Source organism: Marmota flaviventris, chromosome 1 (genome assembly GCF_047511675.1).
Source record: "Marmota flaviventris isolate mMarFla1 chromosome 1, mMarFla1.hap1, whole genome shotgun sequence".
NCBI lineage: Eukaryota > Metazoa > Chordata > Mammalia > Rodentia > Sciuridae > Marmota > Marmota flaviventris.
Window position 1 is genome coordinate 178,026,737 of NC_092498.1, and position 15,240 is coordinate 178,041,976.

At 31.5% G+C, this 15,240-nt stretch overlaps 1 protein-coding gene across 1 annotated transcript; it reads right to left on the reverse strand.

Moving 5' to 3' along the window:
• Positions 1-465: 465 nt before the first annotated feature.
• On the reverse strand, positions 466-14,111 carry Dazl (deleted in azoospermia like). The gene is made up of 11 exons (XM_027923184.2): positions 14,067-14,111; positions 10,517-10,690; positions 10,168-10,259; positions 9,435-9,486; positions 8,242-8,305; positions 8,011-8,150; positions 6,494-6,565; positions 5,790-5,840; positions 4,884-4,997; positions 3,657-3,755; positions 466-519 (listed from the first exon to the last, which is right to left on the reverse strand). Exons 1-11 carry the CDS (start codon positions 14,109-14,111, stop codon positions 466-468), a joined length of 957 nt encoding a protein of 318 aa, XP_027778985.2.
• Between the last annotated feature and the right edge of the window lie 1,129 nt (positions 14,112-15,240).

Genomic DNA, 15,240 nt, shown 5'->3' on the forward strand with positions numbered 1-15,240 from the left:
AGTGTAAATACTGTACTGTTCAAAGGTACTTGTTGGAGAAGTGAAATGCTTGTATTCAAACTATCAAAATTCTGACCTTTCAAAATAAGTTTTTTAAAACAATTGTTTGAATATGAGTATTTGCTTCTAATGTCTTAAAATGCCAATTCCAAAAAAACCTTACAGATAAATCTTAAGTTATTCCAACTATTTTTTCAATTATTTGAAATTGTTTTTATACTTATTTACTTTCAATTATCTTTTACTTTTAACTATATACTGAACAAAGAACCAATTTCTAAATAAACATCTAATAAAGAACAGTTTCAATGTAAAGTACAACTTATCTAACATAACTTATATAGAAAGTCTGAGTGCAATGTCAAAATTTAGAATTAAATTTCTATAGTAGTGAACAACTTCCAGTCTCTTCATAATATTCAAAACCAGCAACTTCCCCTGAGACTAGAAAGTTAGCAGAGAAGATCAAACAGATTTAAGCACTGCCCGACTTCTTCTAAAGTGATGCACTCTTTTATCCTAGAAAAGATAGAAATAGTCTTTACTTCACTGAAATTTTCCTATTAACACTATTGGCCTAAAAGAGCTGCAAAATACCTGACATATTTTTTTAAGTTTATATATCATAAATGAGAAAAAAGGAGACCCTTTTGGAAAAGCATTCCTGAACTTTGCAATAACAAATGCACCAAGATTGGCTAATTTTATTAAAATTAAAAAAAACAATACCAGTGAACCCAGAAATAAAGAATGCAGAATCAATAATTTTAAGTACTTCTTAATGCAGTATCCCAAAGACAGAGGGTAAAAAATACATATAATTCTTAAAAGTATTGTTTTTACTAATTGAATTGCATCTAGTAGAAAGCATAGCTTGAGAAGAACATTATACACCAGTCTGAAATCCCATTTTTAGGTTAAAAGATGTAAGTTTTGGTATATTTTATCTTATGAAGATAAATAATTTTGTAGGAAGTGAAGAGAAAAAATTTTAATAGTTGTCCTCTCAGGTTGATTGGTTCTGGGAACCTCAAAATACAGGAAGTTCAAATCCTTCATATAAAATAACAATGTATTTGCATATAACCTATGCAATCCTCTGGTATACTTTTTCTTTCTTTGAAGTGCTGTGATCAAACCCAGGGTCTCCACATGCTAAGCAAGCTCTACTGCTGAGCTACATCCCCAGTGCATCCGATATACTTTTAATCTGTAGTATACTTTTAACAACAAATACAATATAAATGACATGGAAATAGTTGTTACACTGTTTTATGGAATCATGGCAAAGTCTGTATGTGTTCACTACAATTTTTAAAAAATGTCTATCTCAAATTGGTAAAATTTTAAGATGCAGGATGCCTATAGGGAGGACTGACTTATAAAATGGAAAATTTTCTTTTCACTCTATGTTGCCTACAGAAGTGCAGATAAAAGGAAGGTCTTAGAAAAGAGAAATGGAGATCAATAAACCACTAACAGCATAATATTTTCTTCTCTGTATAATTAGCTTTACTGCGTCCTTTTCCTAGGAATTAGATAGTCATATAAAAGAGTGATTTCTAGAAACCAAGTAACTGGTGAACAGGGTTGTATCCCAATAGTGGCCACAATCACTCATATTTTCAGATAGGAAACATAAGATTATGAAGGGGCTAGAATTAAGAATGAAGAGTAGAATTTACCATGGAAATAAATGTATTCAAGAGCCTGGATGCATACAACTTCAATAAAAAAACAACATTTAGTCAATTTAAAAAAAAGTCAATTAAAAGATGTCAGTCAACTACAGGCTTCCACTTCTGATTTATAACCCAGAAGAGCACAAAGCTCTAAGTTCAAAGGGAGGCTTTTGTCTAATACCAGGAGAAAACCATTTGAAGGGTATTTTCTGCTTTCAAACAAATCATTTATGTCCTACCTACTTAAACTTCAGAACAGGGCAAGATAAAGCTATTCTTTCTATGCTGTACGGTTCTAAGTAGAATGAAGCAACAAAAGAACATCAACTTTAAAAGCAAAAATGCTTAACTCCTGTTACAAAAAAAGGTAACTTAATGCTGCTATGGCTCTACTCTTCTGCATTACATAAGTGCTTTGGTATACCCATTAAAAAGATTTTAAGTTATATCCTAAGATACCCATTTACAGATAAATCAAAGCTAATCTCCTTCCCTGTTAACACATAAAAGTGGTAGTTAAAAACTTCCCTTTGAATTTAAAATGATGCAGCAATTTTGGACAAATTCTGAAATTCTGGCAGTTCCTCAAAAGGTTAAACAGTTACCATTGCTGACTCCACAATTCCATTCCTAGATATGTATTCAAGAGAAATAAAAATATATGTCCATATGATAACTTCTACATGAATATTCATAGCATTATTAATAACAGCCAAAAGGTTATAAAAATCGAAACATCAACTGATGAAAGGATAAACAAAATATGGCATATTAATAAAAATTTCTAAAGAACTTATAAGTGCTGTAACATTGACAAACCTTGAAAGTATTTCACTAAAGATAATCACAAAAATCCAAGTATTTTATAATTCTGTGTATATAAAATGTCTACAAAAAAAGAAAGTAAATTAGTGGCTGTTTAAGGCTTGAGGAAATGTAAGATTTGGGAAAAGCGATGGGCTGGGGCTTTATTTTTGGAGTAATTAAAATATTCTAAACTTGATATTGTTAAAATATATTTAAATATATATTAAATATATTTTAAATATGTTAAAATAAAAAATATTCTAAACTTGATTGGCTGCACAATTCTGTGAATATACTAAAAATTATTGTATGACAAATTATAATCTCTATAAATATGCTATTAAAGAAAACCTTATTTCCTTACCAAACACAATATTCCTTCTCATTGGACTAATCAGTTACATTTTTTTTCATATTCCCAGACTCAGAACTAAAAGTACTCTAGAGAACTGTACTGTACATCCTCATTTTCGACATGTAAAACCTGGAGTCTTAGGTCTGGGCATACAGCTCAGTGCAGAGTTCATGTTTAGCATGTTCAAGGCCCTCAATTCAATTCCCAATATGCGCATATGTGTGTGAACATGCATACAACATGCAAAACCAAATATAGAGTCTTAATAAAGAATTAAATTATCTGTCCAAGGTGGATAGAAGGATTAGAAAACAGATCTTTCTTAAATTTAAAAATCCACATTTATCATCCACTTCACCAACTCTGAATCAATTTTCATTTCTAATTCAGTTCTTTTTAACTGCTTTAACTTTACCCCTTCTTCCTCTGCACATTGTTCAAGCATAACGTCTGAGCAGTCCATTGCTTTTGTTATCTTTAATCCAATATCCATATGTTAGTTCTGCCTTCTAAATTTTACTTTTACTAGTTGGTCAAGCCCATGTTTTCCTTCAACTGTCTCCTCTCATGAACTCTCTAAATTACAAGTTTCTGCTTGTTCCAAGTCTCTTTCCTTAAAGGGAAACTACACTTTATTAATGTTTAAGCACTACAAAACACACTGTTAGATAAAACCCATTCACAGTGGTTTACTGGGTTAGTCAATTAAATGCTAATTTAAGTAATCTCAAAAATGGATATACTATAAAGAGGAAAAGGTAATTTAAGACTAACACATCTACTTTTTACCCTGTGTCATATTCCTTTCATACCTTGAAGTAGTCATCTTGAGTAACAAGAGAGTTTCTCAGTCTGTTCTCTGGATTAAATAGACAAGATACCACTGTCTGTATACTTCGGTCCACAGATTTCTGAAACATAAAAGTTCATGGTAATATAAAGACTACTTTTTTCACTGTTAACAGATTTTTGAAAGTTTAGTGAACATTTATGCTTATTTCTAAGAATTCTTATGTGGTTCATAATTCTTACCAAATATCAATTACTATGTTCATTTTTCTCCCAAATTAAAGAATTGTTTCAGAATCTTAGTGATATAATACTAGTTTAAAAGGCTGAAGTTATTAAAACTCCATGATATTTGGCTTAAAGCTTTTAAATTTGTTAGAGAAGAAAATAGGGAACTCTTAATGTTTCAAGAAAAGTATTCAGGACAAAAACCTGATAATGTGATTTTACTGTAAGCTAGTTTAGCATTTTGTCAACTTTTAAACTGTTATCAAATCAAGGAATATTTTTTTTGCTCTGTGGTTCAGTAGTTCTCAACATTTTTTTCCTGACCCACCAACAAAAATGGTATGGTATTGGCATCCACCAACAAATAAATGAAGGATTCTTCCAATGGAATCCCTCAAGGTTATGCTTATTACCAGTGTATCAACTACTTCTACACTTCCACTAAACAACATGTAGCAGAATTCAAGGGTGAGAGTATTGGTATTTTAGGTGACCACTCTAATAATTAAAAACAGATACTACCTGCTTCTTCAGTATTTGAATAATTACTACTGCCTCCACCATTCTTGAGAGATGCAATATTTATAATGGTATGGAGAGAATACCATATACTATTTAGATAAGTAAATGTTTAAAATCACTTGCAAAAGATTAAAATATAGTTGATGCTAATTCCTCTTTTGAAGACTAAAGTTGCAAAAACCTGCCTAGCATTTTGCTAAATCACACTAACACAATACTTATTAAAGTATAACTCAGAAAACCCTAAAATGATAAAATTGGGATGAGAAAAGGATTGCTGAATCAGAAACTATATATGTATACTGAAACTTTGGGGATGTCTGAAATCTTATTAACCTTTATATTAAATTGCTAAAAACTAATGAATCACTTAAGCTCTAAAGTTTATGGTTTCATCTTTAAATCTGGGCAAAAAATGACTGCTTCTTAAGGGGCTACCATTTAAACTTGAAAAAATAAATATAAAATATACATATAAGTAAACAAAATTAGATATTTGCCTTTTGTGGGCCATTTCCAGAGGATGGAGTAGCTTCATGAACTGAGCATTCATTTGGCAAAACTTCAGCTCCTGGATCAACTTCATTACAATGGTAGTTAACAGCTGTATAGGCCTACATTTGAAATGATAAAAAGTGTAATTAAAAAGATATACAGATACATTTCTAAATAATGTATTCAAAATAATGAGCTGATATCTTAAGGTTTAATGTAGATTCTGCTACACTATTTCAGAAATTTTGTTTTAAGCTGAATAACTAAAATGCAGTAGCAAATATCTTAAGGTTTAATGTGGTTCTGCTACACTATTTTTTACCTTTTATCTTAAATTTTCTTTTCAATATTAACGTAATCAGAATCAAAAATATAAGAAAAGGAAACTATATTATGGGAGTGCCTGAGAATTCTAACCAACATATCCTTCAAATATCCAATCCTGATAAAAGACAGAAGGTAACAAAAACTCAGGTGTTTCAGAGGTAGCACCCACTTTTGTTTTATTCCTTTTCTTATTTAAACCATATTAACAGCAAAACACTTCTGTTTCTCTTCAACAGATTTTAGGGGTAGCAAAGCCAGAGGCTGATTTGGGTAGATTAAATGCTAATTCTAAATCTGTATTAATACTACCTTTCTTGGATTACATAATTTATCAACAGGTAACTGAGCACTTCTCACATACAGAGCAGCCATGACTTGAGCACACAAAAATTTGGGAAACAAATTGCAGTTTTTCCTATGGGAACACATAACTGGGTGAACAAAAAAGTTAAATGTAACACATAACATAAAGGGGCATTTAAAATATTTATATATACACATGATATGATAAAAGATAAAAAACATAAAACAAGAAAATACATTTAAATAAAGAATAGGATATATGTTTGGCTAATTTATTTTACCGGAGGTATAACATAACTCCTTTGTTCCCCAGCAGGCCACTGCGGTGGCATCTTAAAAAAAGGAAACAGAAATTATTCAAATATTCCTGCACATTTTTATAAATATAGGAAATAGAAGAAAGATGTATGGTTCTTTTTGTTATTTCTACATATAAACCCCACCTTTTTCTCAAATTTCTGGAGCTAGCATTTGGTAATATTCAAAGAATAGTGTTCTGTGAAATTATTACTATAGATATGGTCACAAGTCATACATATGCTCATTATATATGGAAAGAAATACAGAGAACTACTATTCTGTAGGAGCTAGTGAACATACACAGTATGAAATGGAATCAGAATTTTGTGCTCTAAAAATTGGGTAATGATTTTTTTTTAACCTATCCTCTTAGAAAAGTAAAAGTCAGACTGGGTGCTTCATGTATTTGGCAGCAAAGATGAAAGAATGTGTCTTGAAATAAGAGATAGTAAGTCTTACAGAACAGTTTTAGAGAAAAGTTCTTTCCTAGTCAAAATAACATTACCTTACTTCCAAGTAACATATAAGTAATCTTAAAATACATTTAATTCTAAACTAATTCTATTTTTTCTTGGATTTTAGGCATACTTCACTGGTTTAAACAATATACTTTTGAGAAATTTATATAAGTTAAAAGTTATAATAATATTCTAACATAAGTCATTTTTGTTTTCCATTAAATTACCTGATAATTATAAACAGGCAGCTGATATCCAGTAATAACCTGAACTGGTGAACTTGGATAAGGAGGATATGCCTGAAAAACAAAATTTACAGAAAGAATGGACTAAATAAGGCAAATTTTCTTAAAAAATCTGAATTAAGGAATATTATTCCCAATATAACAAAAATATTAAGAAAACTTAGTTGTATATATATTTCATTGTATAATTATATATTTTTATATATGTAACAATTCAGGATTCTAAATCAATGACTGGCTTTATGAAGAAGAAAATACTCTCTGCCAAATGTTAGCTTTTTGGGCAGAAAAAGAAGGCCTAAATAACAACCTGACTGGTTTTCCAAGCCTCCACTCACCTCATTTGTATATTTATCCCTACCCCAGAAGTTCCTTCTTACATTGGCGACAAGACTTTAAGAAAGATTTCCATGTAAGTTGAATTAATATATCTGCTTTTTTGTAATAAAATTTTTACACTGTATTGGACTTCTTGGGTACTACTGATGGGTAATCTGTAGTACCCCCTCTGGTCTTTATGTTTTTTTCTGTACTTCATTTCTAAAAGTTAAGAGCAGCATAACCCAAAGCCAGAAACGGGTCAGTACAATGTCTTACGTGCTTCAGTGTTTATTGACTGAAAACAAATAGTAGCATACACAAATACACAGAATTGGTAATCGTTCCTGATAAACGGTTTCTTGCCTAGCACATACAAGGCCGAGGTTTGATTCCTAGCATAGAGAGACAGAGAAAGACAGAGGGGAGGGAAAAAGAAAGAGAAAAGGAAGTGAGGGGGAGGAAAAGATAAGAGGAAGAGAGAACAAAGAAAGGAAGACAAATAGGGTTTTTCTTCTATTATGTTGTTTAGAACAAAAAAAGATACACTCTATGTTTCAGGTAGATGAAAAATGTAAACCAACAGAGAGATTGTAAAACTATTTTTTTTTGTTTCTTTTCTGGCAAAAAAAAATATCAAACTGAAGAAAATAAGTGTTATTTCTCACCAATGGCAATAATAAGTACATTAAATTCCATTTTAAATATAAACAGGACCAGACAATTATATGCCAGAAACTCAGTTTGTAGATAGGGTAAAACACATTAACATTAGATATCTATTCATTCTAGAACTATATTAAGTCCAGAAATCAGTAATCTATGTAAGGAGGTATCTGGAAATCACTACAAATAAAGAATAGGTAGAATTGAAAACTTAAAAAAAAATAAACTAGGCAGGAACAAAATGAAAGCTTCCTTCAAATATTTTAGGATTTATCACACGAGGAAGAAACTATTCTATATGGCCATAGAGGTTCTCAGATAAAGGTTTATGAAGTACGCAGGAGGAGGTTTTAGCTTAGCATAAGGAAAACCCCAAGAATGAGGGATTTTCAACAAAAGTAAGACTCTCAAGTATTCCAACAGGGACCATATTATCACTTATTACAGAAACTATGGATATAATTTCAGAGGGCAAGAAGGCTGAAATAAGTAAGAGAAATGTAGGCAACTCTTACCTGAACATACTGAGTTATAGGATTCATCATGGTTGGAGGCTGCATGTAAGTTTCAGTGTTTGGATTACTCCAAACACTCTGAAACTGTGGTGGAGGAGGAGGATTAAAAATCAAAGGACGTGGCTGCACATGATAAGCACCTTTTTAAAGAATAAAAATAAAACAAAACCTATTTTTAGTTTTCTGAAAAGTTATAGATATGTCAACAAGAACAATGTCATTTTTACTCACATAAATTTTGTTTCCTGATTGCAGGGCCCAGTTTCAGCTTTTTTCCATGGAAATTTATCTGTGACTGAAAACAAAGCAATAACAAAACTCTAATTTTTATATCTTTACTTTGAAGACTTGCCTACATACCAAGTCCTTTAAAATTTCTATCACAATAAATGTTGGCAAGGATGTGTGGGAAAAGTTACCCTCATAAATTGCTGGTGGGACTGCAAATTGGTGCAACCACTATGGAAAGTGGTATGGAGATTCCTCGGAAAACTCAGGATGGAACCACCATTTGGCCCAGTACTCCTCATTATATACCCAAAGGACTTAAAATTGGCATACTTTAGTGACACAGCCACATCAGTTTTATAACCAAGCTATGAAACCAACCGACGTGCCCCTCAACAGATGAATGGAAAAAGAAAATGTGGTATATATACACAATGAAATATTACTCAGTCATAAAGAAGAATGACTTTATGACTTTTGCTGGTAAATATATGGATCTGCTATCATGCTAAGTGAAATAAGCCAACCTCCCAAAACCAAAGGCCAAATGTTCTGATATATGGATACTAACACACAATAAGGTGAGGAGGGAAGAATAGAAGTTTAGTGGATTAGACAAAGGAGAATATAGGGAAACGAGTAGGGGACAGTAACAGGAAACAGTTGAATGAAGCAGACATAACTTTGCTATGTTCATATAAGAATACACTACCAGTGAAACTCCACATCATTTACAACCACAAGAATGAGAGCCTAATTTGAATAAGTTATACTCCATGTATATGTAACATGTCAAAATACATTCTAGTGTCATGTATATCTAAAAAGAACAAATAAAAAGGAGGGATTTATCATCAGAGAAGATCAATGATAAATATGTATAAAATAAAAATTTGTCACAATGAAGCTACCTTAACTATTCTTACTATACTAATCAAAGCCAAGAGGTATCAAGTAGAATTTGTTCATAAGCCTTTCACTCTGTCTCCAAACCTGTCTGTCTCTATTTCATGAAGCTAAAGTCTCCAAAATAAACAGGTTCTGACAAGTTATATAAGATTACTCTTAAGTTTTGATTTTGAACAGGAACAGAAGTATATCTTCATATTTTACACAAGACTTAGTATACTCAGGACTCAACATTAAACACTGTTATCAATAAACTATGTTAAATTTTCCATAAGACTACTACTTACTTCTACTATCTTCTGCACATCCACGTCATTGTAAAATGAAACAAATCCATAGCTAGAAAGGCAGACAAATGAAATATAAAATCATTACTATATAGTATGGATTTAGAACTCCTAATTGCCTGTGAAATAATAGAAGTGATAATGATAAAAGATGAATAATATACTATGATAAATAATTTTAAGATATTATAATAGACCCTCTGCAAATATGTTTTTTTTTAACCTGATCTATGTCAGAATGTGCTAAGATTAAGGTAGTGTGTGAACCTCATTCATTAACAAAAAATTCCTATCTATGTACAAGATAGTTAAATTTAAGATACTGTGTAATGTGCAAATAAAGCACTTTTTTGATAAAACTAATGAACGCACTTGTGTGAAATAAATATAGAAAATACTGAAATACAGGGCTGGCGTTGTGGCTCAGTGATAGAGCCTATCACATGTGAGGTACTGGATTTGATCCTCAGCGCCACATAAAGAAAAATAAATAAAAGTGTTGTGTCCATCTATAATTAAAAAAATATTTTAAAAAATACTGAAATACAATCATTAGGAAAATTATTAAATAAAAAAAGCTGAGAACAAACTTTTATCCATGACAAATTTAACGAAGCAACAAATTTCATTTATACAAATGTCAGAATACTGTTTTAAAATATTCTTCTCTCATGTTCTAACATGTTAGAGGTCAGATATTCTTGTTGGTTTACAGTAAACATGTTTTGCTCACCCTTTGGACACACCAGTTCGATCCGTGATTATCTTCACTTCTTTTACTGAACCATATCTAGCAAAGAAACTTCTGATTTCAGTTTCATCCATCTATAGGAAAAAGTTTAAGAGTAAAAAGTCAGCATTCAAAATCTTAATTCTACTATACAAGGAGATTTGGTGAGGTGGAAGTATCTTCCAAATGTACCCCAAACTACCTGTTTGTCAAATATTTTTGGTCCTTATGGGTTAAAAACAAAATAAATTTCAAACCTACATGAACTACAAAAAACCTCAGGTTTGCAATAGGGCCTAAATCCCATCATTCATAAAATATTTAAAATATAAATAAAATATGAATACAATACCCTAACATCAATTCCACCAACAAAAACGGTGTTTGGCATGATTTTGCCTTCTGGTAAAACATAGCCTTGGCTGGTGGTGGTGGATGAGGACTGGGTGCTGGCCTCTCGGGAGATGGTTGAGTTTGTAGTCTCAGAATTTGCAGCAGACTGTAATTTTGAAAGCAAATATTGTAACTAGATACACAGACAAAAACATACACAATGTGAAATCTAATTTTTGTATTTGAGTATAAAATATTTTGTGTAAATTATTTTCTTTGTAGATTAGTCACCAATACAGCTTAGTTTAGGCTCAGGATTTAAAGTAAGTAAAAGTAGAATGGCATAATATTTTAACCCAAGGACATAATACTTTCTTAAACTTATTGTTACTCATCACCATTTTTTGTACAATTTTATGGAAAAATTATTGGTTTTATGTTTTATAACAATACTATGTAAGCTGATATAAAATAGAAAGTTTAGATTTATAAAAATAAAATTGCTCTGTACTGATAAACTTTCATTTTACTAAGTACATTAATAAAAAACAGGGTAAATCTTAAAAGCCTAAAGTAAACAAAAACAAAAGCTACACACATAAGAAAATAAGGATCAAGGTTTTAAACAAACTTGTTTTGCTTCACCTTTCTAGACACCAAAATTAACATAAATTTTCAACTTTACTTCCCAGTTTAGTATACTTGCCTTACTTTAGAAAGAAATTGTAAAAACATTTGCTCACCTATTATAGCTCCTGCTAAAAAGGGGATTACAAACTTCTTCCCAATACTAAGGGTGTTCAAGGCATTGTCCCAATGATAATTCTAATTTTCAGTGAACTGATACATATATGACACATCTTTATTGTCAGATAAAGAAACCCCTCCCAAACAACCCCCCCCCATGCATTTATTTTTCTGGATTCTGATCAGATCTCTTGTTTTTAGTCTTCCTATGGTAGACTCTAAAGCTAATTATAAATTTTCTAAAGCAAAATTCACTGGCAATATTTATGGTGAAGAGGCAAAGATAGTCCAGTGAAACAAAAACTGATTTAGTCAGGAGATCTAGATTCATATCACTTACTAGGTTGTAAGCCACTTACTTGCCAGCTGTGTGTCTCTAGGCAAATTACTTAGAGAATGAAATGAGGTAACATCTGTGAATCCATTTTGTGAAGTATAAAGTAGTATTGCCAATATAACTTAGTGTCTTAATATTCTAATTTATTTTCAATACTTTTTTTTTGAAAAGCATCTCTTCTACTTTTACTATTTAGCTTTACTATTTTTAGATGACTTTAAAAACAACTAACTGGAACTTCAGAAAACTATGATACACCCACTCATCTGGCATTCATTTATGAACTAAATGAACTAAAAGATACTAAAAGTTCAAAACAAAGAGAAAGCTATTACATACATACTCGTTTATAAAAGAAACAAAGATGAAAAACTGTTCAATTAAAAGAATAAAAGGAAAGTGAGTTTTACAGAAATTTTAGAGGTGAAATCAAAATTGTCTAATCACCAAAGTTGAGCTTTTTTTGTGTCTCTATTCATTTGTTATACTTGCTGTTTTGCATTTCTATTTGAATATTTTCTAACTATACAATGATATTTCATGATACTGGCATAGTAAAGAGTAAACATTTCCATTTTTTCCTTCTTCCAATGTCTTATATTTTTAAAATTAGGACTATATTACATAAACGATGTATCTTGGACTTCTGAGGACCTGATTAGATCTACCTTCCCCATAGAATCCCTTCTCAATTAGATCACTCAAAAACCCAAAATACAAAAAGAGTGGTTCTGAAATTCTTACAAAATCCCTCTTAGCCTCAACCTCCCTTCATTTTTGGATGAACTTTGGGTTCATTTTTTTGACAAATAAACTGATTACAGTACTGTCTCTGTACCATAATGTACAGATGCATTTTAATTTAGAGTTGTAACACCTGGATAGAAAACCATGCCAGATTATAAAGGGTTATGATTCTAAATAAGGGGATATTTTGTACCCCAGGAGCACTTAAAATATTGTCTGCAGACTTTCCACAGTGAGGTACATTAATATCCCACAATGCAAAGGACAGTCCTCACAATAAAGAAATTTGTTGGGATGTTGCCCAAAATTTGAATAGGATCTGGCTGATAGATTCTGCCACAGTGTCACCAGAATTGAAGAGGAAAATTATCGTGGAGGAATAACTCTTCATTGTTCAGTAAAGTAAGTCTTTTCAGGACCTGTTTCCTTGCTTGAAATATGAGTGTTTTGAAAAGATCTTTGATATATTCTAATTCTCAGTCTATTTGCAAATGTAAAGTGGATACTTGAGATAAGTTGGTAAGGAGAAAAAAGGCATTGGATATTACAGGGAGTCTGGTTTGGACTTAGGCCTTACAAATTGGCTAAATGCTTCCACCCTTGTATTTACAGAATAAATTTTATATTTATAGGAAAAAATGGATCAGTAAATACAAAATTCATTTAATTATTTTAGTGCAATGTCTTAAATTAAGGAAGGAACCACCATGTCCTAGTTCTTAGCCAGCAGGTGGCACTCAAAGCTAACAAAGTAAGGAAAACACTCCATTTCAATAATATTCTAACAGGAGGAATGTTTAAACCCCTCCTGTGCATTTATAATTTATATCATCCAAATAAACATTTGGGTCACTTTTGAACTACAAACAAAAACAATCTACAAACACTTTTGCTCATTATAAGATAAAAATTAATGTTAAAGTATAATCTGAACCATCAATAGCACACAGTAATACTGAAAATAAATTACATTAAATGTTATAAGTAATTACTTTTATTAGTTATACCTTAAAATGATTTGGTGGGTTTTTAAAAAATATTTATTTTTTTAGGTGTAGATGGACACAACACAATGCCTTTCTTTTCTTTTCTTTTTTTAATGTGGTGCTGAAGATCGAACCCAGGTCCCGCCTGTGGTAGGCGAGCGCTCTACCACTGAGCCACAATCCCAGCCTTTGGTGGGGTTTGAAATGAGAAATTTTAGGATAGTAAGTAAGGGTAAGTGTGGAGGCCATCATGTATATAATTCTCATCACAGCCATTTGATATTCCATTATATTTGGACATCCATGAGAAAGAAAACTAAAAGCTGAAAAAAAGTATCATTATTAAAGCTCCTGGATGTTTGCACTTTTGACATTATTTAATCCAGTTAATTATGTCTACATAGTAAGCAGCCTGATATCTTTCATACTGACTAGGAAAAAGTCTAACTTGTAGTCTCAAAGTTATATTCAGGGCAATAGGAAGGAACTTATCAAGAGACTAAACTAAGGAAATGAAAAATCAGAATAAAAACTAAACAAAACCAAAATTTTATCAGGAATAAATAAGCAATAAACAAGTGATCCTGATAAAGATCAGCAAGAAAGCAAACTTATGTATTAGACATGAGAAAGAAGTATGACCATAGGTTCTAAGAATGTTATATGGGAATAAATGTGGAAATTTTGAATGAAATGGCTAACTTTATAAATCTTCACAAAACAATCTTAAAAGAACAATCACTTGAGAATACCTGGATCAGTTTCACTAGTTTTCCAAACCATATAGAAACAATCATTAGTGTATGTGTCTCATGCTCCAAGAAAGCAAGAACAATCGTAGATAGAAAAGGCAGAGGGAGAAAGACATTAAATTCAAATACTTTTCCTAAAATAATTTTTAGAGCCATGTGTAGTGGGGAACCCTAGCAGTAATTCCAGATACTTGAGAAGCTGAGGTAGGAGGATCCCAAATTCAAGGCTAGCCTGGGAAACTTGGGGAGACCCTGTCTCAAAATAAAATAAGGACTGGGGATGTAGCTCAGTGGTAAGAGTGCCTGACTAGCTTGTGGGAGAACCTGGGTTCAAACCCCATTTCAAGGGGGTAAAAAGAAGGGAAAAAATTTTTCAGAGAAAAGAATATTTCTCAATGGATTTGATAAAGCTAACATTGTCTAAATAACAAAGCCTCATTAAGATAGCATACCCTTGCCCACTTACAGAGATGCAAAATTAGCACCATATTTTTAAAAATCCCATAATTAAGTAGTTTGTGTTGGAAATTCAAGGATGGTTCATTCCTAGGAAATCTGTTATTTTAATTCATCACTGAGGGCTGGAGATGTGGCTCAGTGTTATAGCACTTGCCTAGTATGTGTGAGGCAATGGGTTGGGTTCTCAGCACCACATAAAATTACTAAATAAAATAAAGATATTGTGTCCATCTACAACTAAAAAAATTAATTCATCACTAAAAAAGCATCTAAAATGTAGCATTCATTTTCTAACTCTTTAAAAAAACATATAAGCATCTTATTTTCTATCAGTCTAATTCTAATCTATCACCAAATATAAGTCCCAAGTTTTCAATTCTGTGAACACAATATTCACACATTATTTCAAAGTTACACTGTATGACAAGGGGTTAATGTTCAGACAATTTTTATAAGAAGAAAAAAATGGAAGTAAAAAGGTAGACCCAGAATTTACAAAAAAAATAAATTTTAAAAGCTAATAATCAGTGATAAAACTTTACCAATGATTTTTTAAAAGGCACATTAACATAGCAAAACATCTTCCAGTTGTTAGCTTGGCAACTTAAAAAATTGTAACTGTCACTGGAAAGGGTGTGGAGAAAAGATCACCTTAAACACAATCAGTGAGAAAACAAACTGGAAAGTGCATACCAAGAGTTGCTTGAAAAAACTT

Excerpts from the sequence above, each read along its gene's own strand:
- Dazl (XM_027923184.2), bottom strand. The coding sequence starts at position 14,111 with ATGATTGTTTCTATATGGTTTGGAAAACTAGTGAAACTGATCCAG. Across the intron at positions 8,151-8,241 it reads AATCAGGAAACAAAATTTAT|GTGCTTATCATGTGCAGCCA; the intron begins GTGAGTAAAAAT and ends TTCTTTAAAAAG. Across the intron at positions 520-3,656 it reads CTCAAGATGACTACTTCAAG|GATAAAAGAGTGCATCACTT; the intron begins GTATGAAAGGAA and ends TATCTTTTCTAG.